Raw genomic sequence first — 23,284 nt, forward strand, 5'->3', positions numbered from 1 at the left:
AAAGACGAAATATCCTCCTACCTCAGTGGGAGAAGTTTCTCCGTGGCTGTGGGCCCGTTTGTGTCAGACAGGAGCCCTCTATCCTGTGGCCTGCCCCAAGGCTCTGTTATGGCCCCCTCTCTCTTTGCTCTTTATATGCTCCCCCTAGGCATCTTAATGAATACATTTAAGGGTGTCTCATATCACTGCTATGCAGATGATATCCAGATTTATTTCTCTTTCAATCCTGATAAAATGGATAACATAAAGACCCTGCTTGCATGCCTGTCCGCCATTGAAGAGTGGATGGCAAACAATTTCTTGCAACGTAATGCTTCTAAAACAGAGATCTTGATCTTAGCAGCTGAAAACATCGCCTCTAAGATAGCTAACCAGTTAGGACCTTTTAGTGCGAATGTTCGGACCAACATCAAAAACCTTGGGAGTCACTTTTGATCAGTCTATGCACCTCGACAATCACATTAAAGGATGGGTTTTCCGTGGGGAATATGAATATATATTAAATCTCACGCCCCTAAGGTTTTCGAATCCGTTGAAATTTTTGAAATTGGATATTCACTGCCATGCCTATCAAGCATCTATCACATTATTTCCATGTCGCTCTGACGCAAAACGCGTCAGAGCGACACCCCCCGCCTTGCGGAAGTCCTGCACCTATGAACTACAACTGTTGTTGGCCATGGTCCCGCCTCTAGAGGTCCTCCACGCCCCTTCAGAGGCCTTGACAAAAACAAAAAGGCAGCCATCTTTTTCAACCGCCTAGCCTGCTGTAGCTAATATTAGCTTCCCATAGTTCCTTGCAAAGAGACCATATCTCGGGAACGGAAGCACTAATAGACACGGGACTGGCGGCATTGGAAAGATCGTCAAATTTTACATCTAGTAGTAGGTGGGTTGAAGTAACGAAATCAACGCTGAGCAATGTACCCGTTTTTACACATTTTTACAGAAAATAGTTACAACATCAGATGCGCGTAACTCCTACGAAAATGCCTTAAAATGCATGAATTGTTTTTTATGAAGACATCTCCCGACATATATACTACCGTTTACATTTGGTGCAATTTGGAGGCAATTTTATTTTCGATTTATTTCTTCTTCTTTGTATCTTTTATTGTCGAAGCCTTCTTCTTCTTCTTCTTTGAGTTTTATGGCGATTGGCAAACATATATGTGCATTACCGCCACCTACTGGAGTTTGATATCAGCCAAATGCCTGAGGGGTGGGCATGAAAACGAAGGCCACGCGAGCCCAGTGCATTGTGGGAAATGTAGTATTTCGAGTCCCCGCACCCGCACCTCGCCCCCACCACCCCCCCCACACACACAGAGTGGATTTCGGTTGATATCTCTGTGAGTAAACCACCAATTTCAAAAATTTCAACGGATTCGAAAACCTTAGGGGCGTGAGATTTAATATATATTCATATTCCCCACGGAAAACCCATCCTTTAAACACCTGACCCGTAACTGTTTTTTTCACCTCAGGAACATAGCCAAGCTCCGGGGCATCCTGTCCACCGCCGAGCTGGAGATGGCTATCCATGCTTTTATTTCCTCTCGGCTTGATTACTGTAACGCCCTTTTTTCCTGCCTCAACAAAACATCAATAAACCGGTTACAACAGGTCCAAAATGCTGCAGCCAGACTACTCACTCGGTCCAAAAAAACGTCCCATATCACTCCAATCCTTTCCGCCCTGGCCTACATTGGCTCCCGGTCCATCTTAGAATCCATTTTTAAATTCTGGTTTTCACTTTTAGAGCTGTCCATGGCCAAGCCCCCGCATATATAGTCGATCTTTTACACCCGTACACGTCAAACCGGGCCCTGAGGTCCTCTGAGCTAGGCCTCTTGGGAGTGCCTCGAACCAGGCTGACTACCAAGGGGGACCGTGCTTTTGCGGCTGTGGCCCCTAGGCTCTGGAATGCTCTTCCCCAGGGCCTGAGAGCCTCCACCTCAGTGGAGATTTTTAAAGCACAACAAAAAACTCTCCTTTTTAGACAGGCTTTTGGTATGTCGTGATTTTATGTAATTTTGATCTGTTGATTTATGTACCAAACGTCTGTTTTATTCCTCTGTTTTTATGTCCCTTGTTTTTATATTGTGTTTTATATTTTGTAACTGTTGTTTTAATTTTGTTAAGCACTCTGTACATCCGTGTTGAGAAGGGTGCTATATAAATAAAGTTTTACTTACTTACTTACTTACTTGCTCATGATGAAGCTGGAAAAGTTTCCTTTGTGGCTGTGTATTCTTATTCACTTGATATTTGTACACGTTTTTTCGTTCTCTAGCAGCTCCATGTTGACCCATGTCAAGTTAGCAAACATAAACACCACCACTTCCTGTTATAACTTTCAAAATAAAATAATATTTGAAGCATTTTCTGATGTTCAAAAAACCCTGAAGTGAATGTTTTGTTCACAGTTGTTTTTTCTTTACTTGAAGCAAACAATGAGAAGCTTAAAAGCACTTTAAGCATCTACTGTATTTCTGACTTGAAGCACATTGTTGTGTAAATTGACTGTTATCCACCTTATTTTTGAATGCCCCGCTGTACAAATAATTGTGGGTACAAGTTCCGGTTTAACGTGACTTATTGTTGCCATTTCCTAAAACGGTATTCTACTTGATTTGAAAAGATGGCCGCCTATACTCCTTTGTACCCTGGCTGAATTGAACATAACTTGGCCAATAAGTATGTAACATACCAAATAAAACAAAAGGTAATGTCTTTATTTGATGTAGAATGCTGAGGACATGTAACTGTTTAGTTAAACTCACGTTCCAGGAATATTGTATTTACTGCACTGCTCTAAAATAACGTTAGTGGCGCGCGAGTCGCGACTCAGAGAGCTTGTTCGTCCTGGAAGCCACTCGCTTTGCGCCAGAACACAATCGATTTGGGGGTGGAACATGCCAGGATTGGCCAACGCCAACGCCAGTGCGCAGAACTGTCAAATCAAATCATCAACAGAGACGCTATGGCCCGCCTCACAGTATTTTCAGAGTATCAGAGTTAGATAGAGAATGTGACAAATATAGCCACGTTATGGTTATAAACAACAAACTACACCTCCATCGTTGAGTCCATCCTCACCTCCTCCATCACCGTCTGGTATGCTGCTGCCACTCTCAAAGACATTAACAGACTTCAGCGCATCATCCGCTGTGCTGAGAAGATAATCGGATGCAACCTGCCATCCCTCCAGGACCTGCATGCAGCCACGACACTGAAGCGGTCTCGCAAGATCATGGCTGACCCCTCCCACCCTGGCCACAAACTCTTTAAGACACTCCCCCACGGCAAGAGACTGAGGTCTGCCAAGACCAGAACCACCCGCCACAAGACCAGCTTCTTCCCAACCGCCATCAGCCTCACCAACAAGGCCCGGAAACCCCTTCCGCCAAGGACCTCACCAACAACCCCCCCCCCCCACACACACACACACAAACTCACTACCTCCTCCTAAACTCAACTGAACTCCCCCCCATAAAACTGGAACTCATATCTAATTTAATGCCTGTCTAACTGGGACTGTAAATTCATGTAAATTCCCTGCACATGTAATGCCTATTTAACTTAGCCTGTAAATTTCATGTACATTCAATGTAAACTCTTATTTACAGTAACTCCGACTGTAAATTCATGTAAATCCACTGCCTATTTAACTCATTCTCCGCCATAGACGTCCATTTGCGTTATTTACTGTAGGAGACAACAGTTCCCCCGCCATTGACGCAAATGGGCATGAATCCGTCTTTTCGCTGCCATACGATAGATGGCATGCTTGGCCACCTTATGAAGTGGTACCATACACATACGTACCATAAGTGGTACGTATATTCCTCCGCAAGCCAGTCTTTCCCCCCACAAAACCAGTCAGCTTTCTCAGCATCAATCTCCCTTCATGGAGGAAGCTCAAAACACCTCCAGCCTGGTGCCTCAATATGCGGTACACAAGGAGTTGTTTCCCCCGGGCTGGACGCATTGTCACACAGGCTCTTGACAGTCACTCAACATGGAAGGATTTCTTTCACAATAAACGTAAACGCACACCAATCACTGCTCCTGTCAGTCATCCGCTTTGTAAACCTTCACATAGTGTCAATTTCAGCCGTCAAATATGCTCCCAGACCAGGAAGTACCAGCCCCACGGACAACATGAGAGTGTAACCCGCCCCGGTGCGCTCTCTGTGCGGGGTGAATTTCTCCCTTGCTTTGCTGCACAAACAGGCATGTATCTCAGCTTTCTGGTGAGAGACTCACTGTTTCAGTGAAAACGACCTACATTCACGTGTCAATAACTAAAGAATGGAAGAAGGCAGAAACAAACTTTTTTTTCCCATGAAAGTAGAGGCTTTGTTCTGTCTTTTGGGATATTCGGTGTTTACATATAGTCATAGAAGAAAATATCCTGTGGGTCATGGAAAATCACTGAAAATGCTCAAAAACCCTGACGGTGGCTGGCGACTTTTGCTTTGAAACTGGCGGGGAATGAGTTAACGTTCTATTTAACTCAGTCTGTAAATCTCATGTAAATCCAACATAAATTCATATTTATCATCCACAGAACACTTCACCACTCATGTACATATTGTATTATTTCCTCGATTTGATTGCAACTTTGTGATTGTTTTTAGTTATCTTCCTACTTCTTATCTCTTTATATTGATGTGACCGCTACGCTGCATACAGACACTAAGACAAATTCCTTGTATGTACCCTGCATACTGTGGCAATAAAAGTGATTCTGATTCTGATTCTGATTCTAACGATGGTGATCTGTATGGAAACAGTGTTACTCGAAATGGTTAAAAGTTATATCAATTTGGTCATTCAGTGGCGTTTTACTTCCATGTAACATAGCTAGCTAGCCACTAACATTAGCCACAGTAGGCGATTACACACATGATGCACTGCGCTCTTAAAGGGATATATATCGACGAGTTTTTTGCAAAGCTGGACGTGATTAGTGATTTGCTCCATTCGCCCAGACGGGTGTCAAGCTGTCAGCAACAAGGCTGGGAGGATCACACCGGAAGAAAAATGCATAGGCATAGGCCCACTTATTAGACAATATTTCTGATGGTAAAATGAATGTAAACACAGAATTCAGAAACATTTAAACGGAATTTGGGGGAAAATGTAATGGAATTTGGGAAAAAATCAAACTGATTTCATATGGCTCTACGTGAAAGCTACAAGATACAAGATACAAGATACTTTTATTGCCACACAACCAGGTTGGTGGTATTTAGTTTCAGTACAGTTTACTGTGAAGCTCTGCAAAAGACAGGACATACATGAATACATTTAACATTTAACATTTAACATTTAACCCCTCTTCCCAACAATAAATACATAAATACAGCACACAAACAAGTCAAACAGTCCAACAGGTGTTTAGAGGGTGTGAGGCCTAAGGGGGGAGAGGGAGTGGGGGTCCGATAGAGTTCAGGGTTCGTATGGCTGTTGGGAAAAAGCTGTCCTTGAAGCGGGTGGTTTTGGAGTGGATGGACCTGAAGCGTCTGCCTGAGGGTAGAGGCTGGAACAGAAGGTGTGCTGGGTGGGAGGGGTCCTTGGCAATTTTGCCTGCACGGGTGACGGTACGGGAGGTGAAGATGGAGTCCAGGGAGGGGAGGTCACAACCAATGATTTTGGAGGCCTTTTTGATGATGCGTTGAAGTTTGTTTATAAGGGATTTGTCGGCTGTGCCGAACCAGACTGTGATGGATGAGGTGAGGATGCTCTGGATTATTGCAGTATAGAAGCGGACCAGCAGGTGGCGTTTGACCCTGTACTTCCTCAGTTGTCTGAGGAAGTACAGTCGCTGTTGAGCCTTTTTCGTGATGGAGGTGATGTTGGTGTCCCATTTTAGGTTATTGTTTATGTGTGTGCCGAGGAATTTGAATGAGTCAGTTGGGGTTATGGGTTGGTCAGAGATTATTAGTGGGAGTTTGAGTGTCTTTTTTGCAGTCCTGAAGTCAATTGTTATTTCTGTAGTTTTGGAGGTGTTGAGCAGGAGGTTGTTGTTTGAGCACCACTCCACTGCCCTGTCCACCTCACGCCGGTATGAAGATTCATCGTTGTCAGAGATGAGGCCTAGGATGGTGGTGTCGTCTGCGTATTTGAACAGCATGACTGAACTGACCAGGGAAGTGAGTAGGTTTGTGTAAAGGGAGAAGAACCAGGAGGAGAGGACACAACCTTGAGGGGCGCCAATGCTGAGGGACAGGGAGCGGGATGAGTGGTTGTTTACTTTGACTGTTTGGGTTCTGTTGCTTAGGAAGTCATGGATCCAGTAGTTTATGGCTGGGTTGATGTTCATGTCCTGTAATTTGGAGAATAGTTTGTTGGGGGAGATGGTGTTGAAGGCTGAACTGAAGTCAATGAACAAAATGCGTGCATATGTGTTAGGGGTTTCTAAGTGCAGGAGTGTGTGATGGAGTGCCAAACTGATGGCATCCTCTACTGACCTGTTGGCACGGTAGGCAAATTGATATGGGTCCAATTGGGATGATGTGGTGGATTTGAGGTAGTCCAGGACCAGGTGCTCGAATGCCTTCATGGCTACTGATGTGAGGGCTATGGGCCTGTAGTCATTGAGGCAGGTTATTTTGGTGGATTTGGGGACTGGGATAATGGTGGACTGCTTAAAGCACTGTGGGACTGAGCATTGAATTATGGATGAGTTGTATATGTCAGTGAATACGGGGGCGAGCTGGTCAGCACAGTAGTTGAGCACTGCGGGGGATAGATGGTCGGGTCCTGCTGCTTTCCTTTTATTGCTTTTTTTGAAGATGGCCCTCACTTTGTCCTCCTGGATGATGAAGGGGGGAGAGAGGAGGGGGGGCTGAGGAGGGGGGCAGGGGGAAGTGTCGGGATCAAACCTAGCATAGAATTTATTTAGTTTATCGGGGAGGTCGGGGTCCTCATCTGTAGCTGGGGGGGCCCGTGTTTTGTAATTTGTTATCTGTTGGAGGTTTTTCCAGACTGCTCTGGAGTCGTTGTCTTTGAGCTGTGATGTTATTGGTCGGATTGCACAGAATTCACACTATGAAGCTATCAGGCATTAGTGTTTCTATTATTATCATCATCATCATCATCATCATCATCATAAATAAAAGAGAGCAGGTGGGCAATCTCTCTATTTCATTTTTGTCCTCATAGGCATTGTGACGTCATCAGTGATGTCAAAAGAGCAACGAGCCCGCACAGCGGTCGAACTGCCGGCCTGGCGACTGAGCCTAGAAATCCCCACCATAAATGGGAGCTCGGGCTCTGTGTGTCTGTCCCACTGTGATTGTCCCACTGTGACATCATCCGGGATATCATAAATCCCAATGTGACATCATCCATGATGTCATAAATCCCACTGTGACATCATCAGTGATGTCATATCTGTCCCACTGTGATTGTCTGACTGTGACATCATCCGTGATGTCATAAATCCCACTGTGACATCATCAGTGATGTCATAAATCCTACTGTGACATCATCTGTGATGTCATAAAGCACACTGTGACATCATCAGTGATGTCATAAATCCCACTTTGACATCATCAGTGATGTCATAAATCCCTGATCCCACTGTGATATTATCAGTGATGTCATAAATGCCACTGATGACATCATCAGTGTTGTCATAAATCTGACATCATCAGTGATGCTGGTCTCATTGGCCACACAGCAGCCAAGTTGCGGGCAAGGCCGCGCAGCAGCCGAGCTGCGAATGCGAGCTGCAGGGCCAGCTTGGTGAGCTGTGGGGGCAGCTCAGCGAGCTGCAGGACAGACGAGGCCGCGAAGCGGCCGAACTTAGGAATCAAGCGCGCGTACTGTTTGTTTCAAGTGGGCACTGTTTGTTTAAATTTTGTCCCACTGATGATGTCACAATGTCTATGACATCGGCAGACAGCAGTTGTCATCAGTGACATCATTATTGACCAAAATCATCTTATGACATGTTTGATGATGTCATAGGCACTGGTGATGTCATAGGTAGCAATTGTGACATCACTGATGATGTCATAGACATTCTGACATCATTGTGATGTCATCAGGGAGTGATGTGATCAGTGATCCAAAGTTGGGCAATTGTGCACGCATTCCAATAGACCCTTCTCACGGGGGCCATTTTGTGTCGAGAAGCCAGGGTAAACACAGGTGCAAGCAAAACACTAACAGGGGGCATGGCCCCCCGAACCCCCCAAGAGGGTCCAAGCAAGGTCTACCCACCACAATCTCTCCAAATCCTGTGGGAAACATAGTTATTAGTATTTTCTTTATAATTAAATTGAGCATTGGGCCTTTATAAGAATGTTTATTTGTATTATTTCAATTGTCACACTCATGGATACATATTTGAGGTTTGTTTATGAATTGGGAAAAGGACCACTGGAACAAACGCTGCGAACATGAGCCGGCTACTTTTTCAATCTGACTGGCTACTCAAAAGTTTGGGGAACTCTCTGTATATATATATATTATGAAGAATACTTTGCATTCAAATGATAATCACAAAATAAACATTAATGGCTCCTGTTGAATTAATCGAGGACTGAAGCGTTGCACTTGTACATCATTAAATTAAGCCTACTTACCACTTTGGAATAAGCCCTATGTTTTTATATTTATTAATTTCCATTTGCTCCCAAGTGCGTTTGACCCCGCCGATTGCAGCTGAATGGTCCGTAGAGAAATATCACTATTCACTGGTGTAAAAATGTTACTTCTCCAAAGTGCACCAAGGTGCCGTGTGCGCAACGGAGCTGCTATTTATTACGGCCACATTCCACTGAGTCCGTGTTTGGTCCGTCTGCGCTGCCGTACGGCTTCGGAGCCGATACGTTTCCACTCTAATCATTGTGTCAACTCCCACCTACTCCGCTGCATTGCGTGTCTACTCCGTCCCAGCTCCGATGATCCGGAGCTCTCCGAAAAAGATACGCAAGGCTTCTATTTTTCACGGATGTCGGAGCAAAGCTGCAGCAAGTTGGGCGGAGCCAGGCATGGAATCAACAGGGCAGAGGTGTTTACAGCATTCAATATCAAGCCAGAGGACAAACATGTATGAGGAAAAGTTCATAATTGAAGTGGAAAACCACAAAATAATATATGACACGACACATCCTTTTTACAAGGACAACACCAAGCAAGTCCACCCCTCCTCTCTGCTTCTCCAGTTGGGAATGGGAACAATGATCTTCTGCCTGTTTGTCGTTGTATTTATCCCACATACAAATTGTCTCGCGCGATTTCACCGCGAGAACTTGTCGGTCTCGTCACTCTAGCTGTCTGGCGGAGCATAGGGCTGTATGGCTATATCGCGATACACGATATATATCTCGATATTTTTGAAATCTCTCATAAATGCTCAATTTAACCCTTCAGGGTTCATACACATTTTGACCAATGGATTTCCATGACTTTTCCATAAGTTCTTAACCTGTATTTTATGCACACCTGGGGTAAAAAAGAAGAAGAAAGAAAGGGCAGATGTAGTGAGCAAAGATGGATGATTTAATATTCAATAGCTCTGACCTAAGCAAATCTGACATCACTATTGTGAAATAATATGATTGTTTTAGTAAAGTGTATCACTCAATAGTCAATACAAAAAATAATGGCTTTTATAGAACCGAAAGCCTAGCTGCTTAGTCTGCAGATAAAACATAAAAGGCAATTTAGACTCTTATTGGCATGACGGCAACATATAAGCTGTCTGAATTTTGCATTGGGGCCAGTTCTATAGTGAGGCATGGAAAGCCTCACTATACGCCATCATATCTGTGTCGTCTCACTTTTGACTGAAAAATGATGCCTCTAGTTTAAAGAAAAGACACTATGTGATGATGTTGACTTTTATGTAAATGTGCGCATTCGTTTTCCTTATAGATTACGTTTAGATTATAGACTACGTTAGCTTCACATTACCTTGCATGTAACGTTAGCGTTGCTTTTGGAGACACAAACCCTGGATGTTTCATTTTGAGTAATGCATGAGGTTCTCTATGGTTTACGCCAGCTCTGGGAGTATGAAGTGCTTTAAATGCGGGGATTTTGGTCACAATAAGCTTGTGGAGCGCTGCCTGCAACTATGTAGCCACAACCAGCTAGCTAACGTTAGCCCTGTTAGCCCCCATCACAACAGCTAACATTAACGCCAAACAAATCCGCTCCCTCCTCCCCACGTTTGGTTTAGCGTAACGCCAGCTCAGACTTTCCCCTAATCTCAGAAACCTTGCGGGACATGTATTGCAAATTGCAATAGTGGTTGTTTTGTTATAATTTGAAACAGTCAACAGCCACACTGGAGGCGGCCATGTTTCGCCTTGGTTGCTGGGGACGGGTGTGTGACGCGGTTTGACGCGTTTGACGTATCCATGTGATTCCCCCTCCCTTGAGTGTGACAGAGCTCTCCCTTGAGAGGGAGAGCTGGCAAGAGGAAACGCGAAGCGAGTCATGCCGGCGGCTTAAGTTATAAACAATGGGTGACAATTATACTCGAATGTTCGCGATATAGTCATTTCTACATCTCACGTGGCACAAGCCGCGATACATTGAGTATATTCGAGATATCGCCCAGCCCTAGCGGAGCAGAGCCGTGATGTGCTCTACACGCAGCCGCTTAGTGTTGGCGGAGCACAGAGCACGTAGCAAAACCGGAGCACAGCCGCAACGCAACGCAAATGCAACCAGTGCGATTCCCCAGTTAGGGATGGGCATTTTAAGCAATTTAAATACTCGAGTACTCTCCTTCTATTATGAACGAGTGCTCGAGTACTCGCGCGGGGGGCGGGGGGTCTGTGTGATTACTATGGTAATGACTGAGCAGGGGTAATCTGCTGTGTATGGGGCTGTTCACACATAACTAGGGATGCACATTTTCCGCAAATTCCAAACTCGATCATTGCTAACGTTAACAATCAATCAATAGATTAATTGTAATTAAAAATACAAAATTTTCCAAACCATACCAAATGCGTTTTTTCCTCAATAAAACATTTATTTATGCAGCAGCAACGTATTGTATATTTCTCACAGCATTGCATAGCATAGCCTACGCTATGAAACATAAAAACGTGGAGGCATAACTTTTTAAACATGTCAACATTTGCCCAGAATCCCCGTCACGCTCACTTACCCACGCAGATTGTGACACGAGGTTACTCCAGGCGAGCCAATTTATCCGAATGAAGACTGTTCTACTTGAACAGCATCTTATGACTTGTCTGAAAAGGGCTATAGTGATGTAGCCGAGTGTTCGGGTCTGCCTATTACTTACACTTTGTTAAAACAATAAACGAGAGTCAGGCTGTAACGTTATAACACGTTTCCACATTCATTCTCAGTTAGCTCCTAGCGTTAGCACCATAGGTTGGCACACACACCAGCTCTGGTCAACAACAAAATCCCTCACTTCCTCACTACAGCAAGTCTCGAGGGGACAAACACAGAGCCTCGCATACACGCTGAACACAGTCTGTTACAGTGATATCATTGCGCCCTCTGGAGGATCATTGAAAAATGATTTGAAAACACCATTTAAAGGCCCATTCCGTTGGTTCTGACGAGAAATAAATGTGCACAAAGTGTTTATTATTGGCAGTGAGTGAATGCGCCTTGACGTAACTTAAAAATGGCGACCAGGGGCGTTTCTCTCCGACCAGCCGTTCAGAAGATACATGGAAAAACCGCAGTTTCGAAGTGGATAGCATCTCCCAGCTAGAGGATGTGACGTCTGCGCGCGTTCATGAGCTTCGCCTCTTGTCCTAGACTGCTAACAGGAAATGGCTAAAGTAGCTTTTAATGTTACGTTCGTCGCTAGCTGCTAGCTACAGGAAACAACAGCACAGACTCCAGAAAAAGTCCACACTAAATAAATAAATAAATATTTATCTAATGAAGCCCGTCTGGCCAGACAGCAACAATGTGACCGACATCGGTTGGGAACTAGAGTCAGGACTGTGTTTTCGGTTCATGAAGGGAACTTGCTGCTTGTAGCTACTGTAATGTGGTTTTGACCAGATAACGTTAGCTGCTTGCTAATGGATTTTCAAGATTCAAGATTTTTACTGTCACTCCGTAGTACAAGTATCTGACCACCTGGTCAGAAACTCTGCTAACATTACCGTCTTGTGTGAAGTAATGCAACCCTAACGTTACTACCGTTATGCTTATGGTCATGGAACATTATTGTTTGACTGCATTTAGCTGCGGTGGTGAACCTGCAGCTGCTATTAGAACCATAACGTTAGCTTGATGCTATACGCGGCTAACTAATAGATTTAGCTATATTTATAGAAATGACCACCAGCCCCACTAATAACGTTACTGTCTTGTGTTGATAATGAATCTAACAGTCGGAAATATGCCTAACGTTAGCCTACTGTCTGTTATGCTTACGGTACATTGTTTGAGTTCAGTTTGGTCAACTCCAGGCATTACACGGTACCGTACATACAGGGGGAGCAGGCTATTTCCTGGCTTGTCCCGCAGCCAGGCTCTAGTTAACGTTAGCTTGATGCTAATCACGGCTAACTAATATTAATTTACATTTATAGAAATTACCACCAGCCCCACTAATAACATTACCGTCTTGTGTGGATAATGAATTTAACAGTCGTAAATATGCCTAACGTTACTGTTAAGCTTATGAAACATTGTTTGATTGTTCAGTTTGGTCAACTCCAGGCATTACACGGTACCGTACATACAGAGGGAGCAGGCTATTTCCTGGCTTGTGCTAACATGAGTATCGACTTCCCCGCAGTCAACGCAAGCCAAAACACGGCCAAACATGCCACAATAACATCCCCTAATTCATCCAGAATCCTTCCTGGGCATCTCGAGGCTGATCTGACCGATACATTTTCCAGGTTGCCGTTTTCAAGTGACTTTTATGAGTTAACGTTACAAAGCAACCATCACAGTCTGCTGTTGCCAGGCAACTGCTTGTGCGCGTGCGAGTATGGTGCCCGCGCGTCAGCTCGTTCACACGCTGCCTGCAGTTACACTAACGGCCCCCTGCGTCAGTAATAGTGAGTATTGACGGATTGGGCCTTTAAAGCGTTGCTTTTTATGTTTTGTTTTGATCGAGTAATTTTTCTTTGCTCGAGTAAATCCTTAACAAGCAATTAATCGAGTTTCGATTAATTGTGTGCATCCCCTTTGTAAGCTATTTGGAGGGACATATTGATATGTATTTTAGTTTGAATACTACACAGACCTCTCCATCTATCAGGTGGGAGGCCTTCAAGGCTTATATACGTGGACAAATTATTAGTTATACTAGTTTCAAATCAAATAAATTTAAACGCCAGATGTTATAATTGGAAGAAGAAATTGGACAACTTGAGAGGGAACTATTCTTGAATGATACCCCAGACCTACAGCACAGAGTGGCTATAAAAAGAGCCTACTATAATGAATTATCTTCTAATAAAGCCCTGGCTAATCTGACTAGACTTAAACAAACATTTTATGATCAGGGCGAAAAAGCCGGAAAGTTATTGGCATGGCGTATCAAAGCTTTACAAAATGAAAGGGCAATAAGTGAAATTGTAAATACAGCAGGAACCCTGACATCTGATCCTAAAGAAATAAATGATACATTCCAAAACTATTATGAAAATTTATATAGCTCAGAACCCTCCTCTGACCCCAATCTGCAAAAACGATTCTTGGATAAGCTTCAATTTCCCTCGCTAAGACAGAGATGAACTTGATCAGCCAATACAACTCTCAGAGCTGTCTGAAGCCATGTGTGCGATGAAGGGGGGGAAAGCAGCGGGCCCAGATGGGATCCCAATTGACATCTATAAAATCTTTAAGGCAAAACTCCTACCCCCATTCTTGGAGATGATGAATGAGGCTTTTGAAAAAGGTCTCCCCCCAACATTGCAGAGTGCACTAATAACGGTCATCTTAAAACCAGGAAAAGCGCCCACTAGCTGTAGTAGTTATAGGCCGATATCTTTGCTTAATGCGGACACAAAATTATTAGCAAAGACATTAGCTTTGAGGATGGAGGGACACCTCCCACCTTTGATTAATATAGACCAACATGGCTTTGTTAGAGGCAGACAAGCCTTTCATAATATTAGAAGGGTCATCAACATTCTACACGAAGGGAAAGATGTTTCAGATGCGGCCATTCTATCCCTGGATGCTGAGAAAGCTTTTGACAGGGTGGAATGGCCGTATCTCTTTGAAATACTATCTCGCTTTGGATTTGGGAAAAAGTTTTGTCGATGGATTCGGATCCTATATGAGAACCCAACAGCAGAGGTTATGACTAATGGAATGATATCTGCCCCCTTCAGGTTATCTAGGTCGACTCGGCAGGGGTGCCCTCTCTCGCCATTGTTGTTCACGCTTGCAATTGAAACTCTTGCCATTGCGATTAGAACCCACCCTGTAATCAGGGGGATCACAATAGGTGGTATAGAACATCGCCTGGCTCTTTATGCTGATGACATAGTGCTGTTTTTGAAAAATCTGGCTCAGTCCCTGCCGTCTCTCCTAGAACTGATTAAAAGCTTTGGTGAATTTTCGGGATACAAGGTGAATAACTCTAAATCCAATATTCTCTTTTTAAAGGAATCTGAAAGACTCACACCACCGATTAATACAGGTTTCCATAACTCAGTACAAGGATTTACATATTTAGGAATAAAGATCACTCCCAGAATAGAAGACTTGATCCCATCAAATTATGATCCAATAATAGCTTCAGTAACGGAATCCATCAACAGATGGACATCACTCCCCTTGTCACTAATTGGCCGTATTAACATTATTAAAATGAACGTTCTTCCTAAATTCCTGTATTTATTTCAATCCCTACCCCTAAATCCCCCTCCCCTGTTTTTTGCTAAAATGAAAAAAATTATCACCAACTTTCTCTGGAACAACAGAAGACCTAGAGTACGCCTGACTTTACTTTACTTGCCATATGAAAGAGGTGGGTTTAAACTACCCAATTTATACTGGTATTTCTTGGCAGCCCAAATAAGAGCAGCAATGTTCTGGTTTTCAAATCAAACTTCTATACCCTGGGTGCAAATAGAAGGGAGCACAACATCACCTCTGCCTCTGAATCTCTACCTGTATTCTGACACTCTTAAGAATCTAAAGAAAAAAACACAAAATCCCTTTGTAAGAAACACAGTGGAGGTATGGTTTAAAGCAAAGAAATATTTTGACTCGGATGCAAAACTCTCACAATTCTCACCCATATGGGGAAACAGAAGCTTTACACCGGGGACACATGATTTGGGGTTCAAATCATGGGCAAACAAAGGTATACGTAAAATTAAGGATTTGTATGATGATGAAAAGACACTTTTGACCTTCGCTGATCTTTGTAAAAAATTTGATTTACCGCCAAGACATTTCTTTAAATATTTGCAGATTAGAAGCTTTATATCAAAGACACAGAACAACTCAGTCGAACTGCCACCTCTTTCTGATTTGGAAAAGATGATGATGGATTACTCTAAAGGTCGTGGGCAGGTATCTCTGATATATAGCACATTTGTTGAGATGTCTCAGGAGTCCTCGGAAAGTAAAAGATTGGCTTGGAGTAATGATCTGAATATAGAGATAGAAGATGATGAATGGAAAGACGTTTGTTATAATGCGCAGGGTCAGACGGTCAATACAAGGTTCAGATTATTACAGTACAAGTGGATTATGCGAACATATATTACTCCGGCTCTACTTAATCATTTTGATGCCAATATTCCAGACCAATGTGTAAAGTGTAATGTGGAGAAAGGTACACTATTTCACTGTATATGGGAATGCCCAAGAATCATGGAATTTTGGAATGAAGTACTTGATATATTGTCACAAATAGTATCTGAGAAGCTACCTATATGTCCACGACTGTGCATTCTAGGTCTGATCCCGAAGGAGCTAAATATTGATAAGAACATGAAGAAAATGATCATATGTTGTCTTCTCCAAGCTAAACACACAGTGGCAATATTTTGGAAAAATCCAGATAAACCAGAGATCAATCAATGGTTCAGGGAACTATCTAATTGTCTTGCTATGGAAAAACTGACTTTTGCTATCAAGGGAAAACCTAAAGTCTTTCAAGCAATTTGGGGACGTTTCTTGGAATTTTTGGAAAGTGACTCGGTGGGACCTGTGTTAGCTAATTGAAAGTGTGGGACCGACTACATCTTTACTTGATACGTAAACTATGTAACATATATTTTTGTGTTGTTTTGTTTTGTTTATTTAGTTAAGGAATATCTGATGAGGTGAAATAAAAGAAAAAAGAAAAAAAGGGAAAACGTGAAGTTGAGACAAATGTAACTAATATAATTTGTGTGTGTATTATTCTTTAATTTACTTTAACTTGATGTATGTATGTTTCTGTATAGGGGTTGGGATGGGAGGGGGATTAAGGGTGAAATTAATGAACATGCAAATGAATCAAAACTGTGATAACTGAATGTTTTATAACTGTATGTTTATGAAAAAGGAAAAAAAAATTGTAAAAAAAAAAAAATTGTGTGCATCCCTACACGTTTGCATTTTTGCATGGAAAAAGCGCTACCTGGAGCATTTTTTGTCAGGAGAGGGACTGACTGTGATATTAGGTGACGCTAAGCTAACATCTAAAGCCTACCTCAGACAGTATGTCCGATGGCATTAGCGCTTTGGAGCAGACAAGTTGTGAAACAAGCGAAGGCATTTCCAATACATGTCCATTGTGGCTGAATAGTGATCACCATGATGCGATTGTCTCCCAAAAAGTGATTCTTTCTCCACATTTCTTGTGACTACGTTATGGGAAACGACAGTGTAGTCAGTAAACTAGTGCAAAGTTTTGCTTGCTTCTCATTCGGGAGAATATCTCCAGCGACCATTTTCGGGAAGAGCTGGAAAACTTCTGGTTAAAACTTTCAAAATAATGTTACTTAAACAAAAGTAAATAGCTTATTGATGCACGTTGGAGGAGAAAAGGTATTTCAACGAATGAAGCAGCATCCTTGCATCAAAATACAAGGTTGTGATGTTATATGGCGTGAAACTGTGGCTGTAACGCATTGCTCAAAATAAATAAGGTTACAATAAGCATTTTATTTTGAAAGCAACAAAGCGGATGACGTACTTGTACATTCTGGCTGACTTGACGGCCGGCATGCAGTTGCTGCTGGTTGCTGCTAGATCCACATGACGATGCATGTGTAGATCTTCTAGATCATTTTTAAAGGGGTGGGGAGTGGGGCGAGTACCCGAACAGCACAAACGTTACTCGAGTACTGACGTTATGAACGAGTGCTCGAGTACCTGAGTACTCGCGCCCATCCCTACTATTTATAGGCTGTTTTTTGTATCAATGAAATGACTACGCTCACACATGGCCCGCACCTGTCGATTCAGTTCAGCAGCTTTTTTTTATTATATATTTTTTATTGCTATTATAGAATTATTGCATCAGTGTGACCAAACACGTCATGAGTGATAGAGATAGGCCTAATTATTAATTGAGCCTACGTTTCTAAATCTATTAGCTAAATAGACCTACGGATTTTGGAAATTTAGACTGAGATTACAGATTACTTCCACTCGCAAAAAAGACATGCAGGTTTTATTGAATATAAGCTGCTGTAGGCTCGGGGAGGCAGGAACCATCAAATTAATCGCCCGGCCTGCAGTTCTAACTGAAGACAATCCTTCAGTACCAGACTCATATCCAACGCGGATTTTGATTCTGACACACAGTAAAGCTCCGTTAATTAATACACTTTGATATGCGCATTCAATGAATGCGGAAATAGGCGTGTCTGACGCTGTAAAATCCGGAGCTGTCCATATTACATTGTGATTCGCTAGTTGTTACAAACCACGCCTCTTTCATGGGCACAAGCTGCTGTGCACGAGCATTTTCATGTACACAAACTCAGAGCTGGATAAGTAAATCCTAAATTGACAGACCAAGCTGGTACCGTTTAGCTTGATGGCAATGATCTGGTTAAATCAAACCAGATGAAGGGGACAGATCCTGGATCTGTTTATCTCCGTTCGTGATACAGGCCTCTGGTTCATCAGGCTTAATAACATGAATATCTCAGCAGGCAGGCACATGGAGAGACACCCAGGCAGCATCAGATCACACACACACATAACACACACACACATCACAGCAGCCAGCGCGTCAGGTGTTATGCTGCAACATGACACTGAGCTGAACATGCCTCAGCACACACACACACACACACACACACACACACACACAAGGCATGCAGCTGGACAGGTCGGTGGGACTTCTCCACCACAGACTGTATGGGCTGTAGCTGCTGCGGTAGTGTGTGTGTGTGTGTGTGTGTGTGTGTGTGTGTGTGTGTGTGTGTGTGTGTGATCAGTCATGTCATGCAAGGGGGGAGCCAATAAAACAAGTGAAACTGGGCAAAACTGGCTTACCTATATTTAAGGTGGGCTGAATGATTCACACGGCATCACATGCCCCGCTTAAGCCTGGGGCTAACAGGTTAGTTAGCTTCTGATGCTAGCTACGCTCATGTAGGTGCGCTCTCCCACTTCTCCAGATAGCACTACACCTCTGCTCAGCACCAGCAAGCTGGTTGCCAGAAGATGAAGAAGAACACACACAAACAGCGGTGTTGTTCACACTACGCTTCAGCAATGTTATGCACAAATTACTTTTTTTTAAGTGCCCCCCCCAAACTTTTTTAAATGCTTCCAGTTTTTAGACAGTGGTTAAAAGTTGCCTCCAATATACATGTATATATATTAGGGCTGTCAAAAGATTAATTTTCTTAATCGTGATTAATCTTGCGATTAACTATAGTTAATTGTGATTAATCACATCTTTGTATCGCATGTTTAAAATGCCATTATTTTGCATTTCAAAGCATTTTTGATTTAATATTAATCATTCTTACCAGTGTGTCGTGATTGGGAATCAAATGAATGCAAATAAATGTACTTTGTGATCTTGAATTTTAGATTTATTTTCAATTCAATAGAAGTGCAATGGAGACAGGAGGTAACAATGTCTACAAAATATATCTTGAACAGAAAATAAATGCACAATTGTAAACAGTGCAGTACACGCTCCAGAACCGATACTTCCGGCGGCGGCGCTGTGGAGCAGTCAAAACCCAAAATGACACAGCCGAAGAAGGCTGTATCTGCGCTAAAAACGTTGGCACTTCCATGTGAATAATGGCTCGGTAATGGAAACTACGGAAGATTTTGGAGTACATTGGCGCCGTAGTATTGGATAACCTCCCAGCCAACCTCCCAGCCGACCTCCCAGTGGCTAGAGCAGTGGTCCCCAACCACCGGGAGTTTTTTAAAGTAAAACGAGCCATTTAGAAGCGTGTTCTTTTCCATGCCTGCAACAGCAGGAAACCGTTGCGACCGGCTTTACTACAAGTACGGGTGTGTCAAAGGGACAAAATAGCGGCATGCGATTAACCGATTAAAAAGAAATAACGCGTTATGGTCTGCCCTTAATCGCATCTCGATTAACGTGTTAACGCTGACAGCCCCAATATATATATAAATATAGTTCCAAGTAGGAAGACCCATTTCAGGTGACGTGATCACAGGGGTGTGCCTTTGAACTGGGAGATTCCTAGTTCCCAGTGCAACTAATACACTAGTCTTTAACAGTGACATTAGTCTAAATGATATAAATGCTGCCTTTACCTAAAGGTGGGGGGGGCATATGATTTCTGCAAAATGGAAAAAATGGACGGAATCATGGAATTTGGTAATAAAAATGTAATCAACTGTAAAACATGGAATATTACAGAATTTTCCATAATTTTGCTGAAACTGATAAAAGTAGGCTTATTATAAAAATCAAAAGTAGACCTAATTATTGTAGTAACCTAAATTACTTCATAATTGTAAAATAGGCCTAGAGAAATAATTCTGTGTTCGATTTTGGTGTTTTGAGAGGGGGATCAGTCTTGCGTGGGACCCTTACGTCACTTCACAACTTGGTTTTCACTTTGAGAAACATGTCTGAGAGAGCCAAGTCGTAGAATATATCGATCCTAACCCCTAAATTAAAATTAAAATGGAAAAAACAGAAGTTGGAAAACGATCAAATGGAATTTGGAAAAAAATAAAATGGATTTCATATGTCCCTATGGTCTGGAATAACTGTTTTCCGTCAGGTTAAATACACAGTAATGCTGTGTAGGCTTCACAACAACCTGTGTTATAATCGTATTAATACAGTACCGCTGTTTTTAATGGTCTTTCTTTAATAGCTGCTACAATACTATAAGGGCCGGAAGCACTCACATGCAGATCATTAAACAGATATGACTGTGATATAAGATCCATACTTTAGAATCATCCATTATAATAACAGAAGTCTATTAGATATTAGCTAAAAACACAGGCCAACAGACAGGCTAACAGACTGCCATCACATCACAGGAGGGACGCCATCACATCACAGGAGGGATGCACGCGTAAGGGGAGCTTACTTGAGCCGTACTCGTTTTAAGCAAGGTTTAGAGAAAAAAAACGGACGGTTTGTCGACGGGCAACAGATGACGCTAGCTAGGTATAAGCGGGGGCATGCTTGGCGTCCAAACTGCAGTATAGAGGAAAAGATTACGGATATACTCACAAGAGGGTGAGGTGATGCGTCAGGAGGGACGCACGCGTAAGGGGAGCTTACTAGAGCCGTACTCGTTTTAAGCAAGGTTTAGAGAAAAAAAACGGCCTGTTTGTCGACGGGCAACAGATGACGCAAGGTACAAGCGGGGGTAAATTGCTGAAATGCCTATAATTTACTATCACAGGTATGCTTGGCGTCCAAAATGCAGTATAGAGGAAAAGAGGACACCGTACCCAGACCTGAGTGAGTGTGTGTAGTCATGTTTATGATGTCGGGGGACTCAATATAGATAAATTGATTTATTCTATTATGCAAACCCAATGAGTCCTCTATACGTTTTAGCTCTTTTTGCAACTGCTGCGCCTGTTGCTTAATGCACTTTGTATACTCCCTTTTAAAGTTTTGTTGCGATGCTTTTAAATGTCCATTTAATTCTCTTCTTTTATTCTTTTATTTTCCTGTCATCCATTTATGTGAAGCACTTTGAATTGCCTTTGTGTATGAAATGTGCTATACAAATAAACTTGACTTGACATTCATATGATGCTATGTGGATTATAATGTAATAATAGCATAATAGCATGAAGCTCAAAAGTGACATTAGCTTCTCTCTGTTTGCTAGCTAGCTCTGCTAGCTCCAGTTTCACATCAGCCACCAAACACACTCCATGCAGGCACCAGGCTTCTTATGGATTAGACAGATTAGATTGGAGATTAGAGAGTATTTTAAGTGCTGCTGAATGTCATAATGTTAATAAATCAATTAAGTTAATTGCCCTCTAACATTAAGGGAAACAGCAGCCCAAAAACACCCAGAAATATACAGAAAATACAGAAAAACAACATTCAACAATGCACAGAAAACGCCTCTAAAAGCCTCAGATACACAGAACACACACCCAAACAGCCTCCCAACAGTCTAAACACGCTCAGAAGTGGAGTGAAAACATACTGTAGTCAATGTAAAAAACAGAGCACAGTCTGTGTGGAGTGTTTTGCCCACTGTCCCCTCACCTCTCATCTGCTGGGGTAAAAATAACCCATGGGAGAGCAGGCTGCTTATGTCTCCAACTGAAATATGACTTATAATGTCAAACTACAGCTAATTTATTAACACGCACAGAGACACGGAGAGGTGCGTTTGTTTCTGTGTAGGCAGACCCGCCCGCCTGACCAGCCTCTTTCATTTCTGTTTAAATCTAATCAAATGTAATTAGATGAAAAAGGCATCTGTTGTTAGCCTACTTTCTATCTGATTATATTGCTGTTTCTATCCCTGTCTGAAATGCAAAGGGTCCAGACACAATGTGTCATTGTCACCATGTCAAGATGATACAATGTGTCATTACTGTGACGTTCAGTGAGAATATGTGTCATTTCATTGTCGTTTAGACATTTATTAGACTGTAATGTGACGTAAAGAGGCAGAGACGTTACATGCACAGTCTATTAAATTACAGTAATAATAGTAATAACATGTAGGCTAATAAAGGCCTTTAGGGTGAGCGGTGTGTGGCGCTGTGTGTGGCCGGGCTGAGGAGCTCCCTTCCCGGCCACAGATGCTCTGTTCACCCGTCTGGAGGGGGAGCGGTGTGTGGTGCTGTGTCTGGCGGGGCTTAGGAGCGCCCTCCCCGGCCTCAGAGGTTCTGCTCACCCGTCTGGAGGTGAGCGGTGTGTGGTGCTGTGTGTGACCGGGCTGAGGAGCACCCTCCCCGGCATCAGAGGCTCAGCTCACCCGTCTGGAGGACCGAGGCTCCGGGGTTCTTGGTTAACATGGCGGCCGCTCCTCTCCTCTCCTCTCCTCTCCTCTGGACACACAGCAGGGTTGCCAGGTCTGTGCGACAAAACCAGCCCAACCGCCAATGAAGCCAGCCCAATCCCAGAATTCAATCGGCTTGTTGACGCCTCAAACCTGCCTCAAACGAGTAGCCCCTAGCTGCAGAACCGGAGAACCCAGCCAGCAGAAGCAGTCGCCTCGCAAATAGTCGCCGCACCGCACAGATAGTTGCCATCCTAGTTCTTCGCAACAGCGCCGCCGGGGAGTGAGAAGGACATAAATGATAATTAATTCTACACAGAGCACATGGATGGAGAGAGACAGACAAGTCCATGCTCTATGCTGTCCATAAATCTTTTCGTGGTACCAGTACTCCTCTGCATGTTCAAGCTAAAGTTTGGGGGGAAATCAGAGGAGGTTTTTCCAGTGAGGCATAGGAGGATGGTCCTCCTCTATTAGATTGGGGATTTTATATAAAAAAAATATTATATATATATATTTTTTTTTCATTTTTCATATTCTTTTTTATAATAAAATATCAATCAAATGTGTTTTTTCTTATGTGCAGACGCTCATTTTTTCATTCATTATATTCTTATATGCTTAAAATGCGAATCGAATCGATTCCCTTGTGTCCCCAAATACAAAGCTGCTCATTGAGAGCAAGCGGCTTGCCTTTTCCAGTAGGAGCGGTCGAGGAAAGAGAAGACAGACGGAGTGGAGCGTCTTTGTTTGGACTCGAGCCGTCGTCTGACTGGTTGCTGTGACTGGGAGACTGCACTCTTAGAATTAGGAGAGCCTCAAGGAACTTTGGAGATACTCAAGGATCCTTGTTTGCTTGGGGGGTTCCTGGAGGACCCTTAACAGCTCAA

At 43.0% G+C, this 23,284-nt stretch overlaps 1 protein-coding gene across 1 annotated transcript in view; it reads right to left on the reverse strand.

Annotated features, from left to right (window-relative positions):
- Positions 1-22,410, reverse strand: part of LOC310795431 (dual specificity tyrosine-phosphorylation-regulated kinase 2-like) — a gene marked incomplete at both ends in the record, with an annotated part of 109,907 nt that extends 87,497 nt beyond the window's left edge. Inside the window, one exon of the mRNA XM_083657465.1 lies at positions 22,371-22,410. Within this exon, the coding sequence (XP_083513591.1) occupies positions 22,371-22,410 (40 nt within the window). The remainder of the gene's footprint in view (positions 1-22,370) is intronic.
- Positions 22,411-23,284: the final 874 nt, after the last annotated feature.

The sequence above is a fragment of the Poromitra crassiceps genome (genome assembly GCF_964638095.1).
Source record: "Poromitra crassiceps genome assembly, chromosome: 2".
NCBI lineage: Eukaryota > Metazoa > Chordata > Actinopteri > Beryciformes > Melamphaidae > Poromitra > Poromitra crassiceps.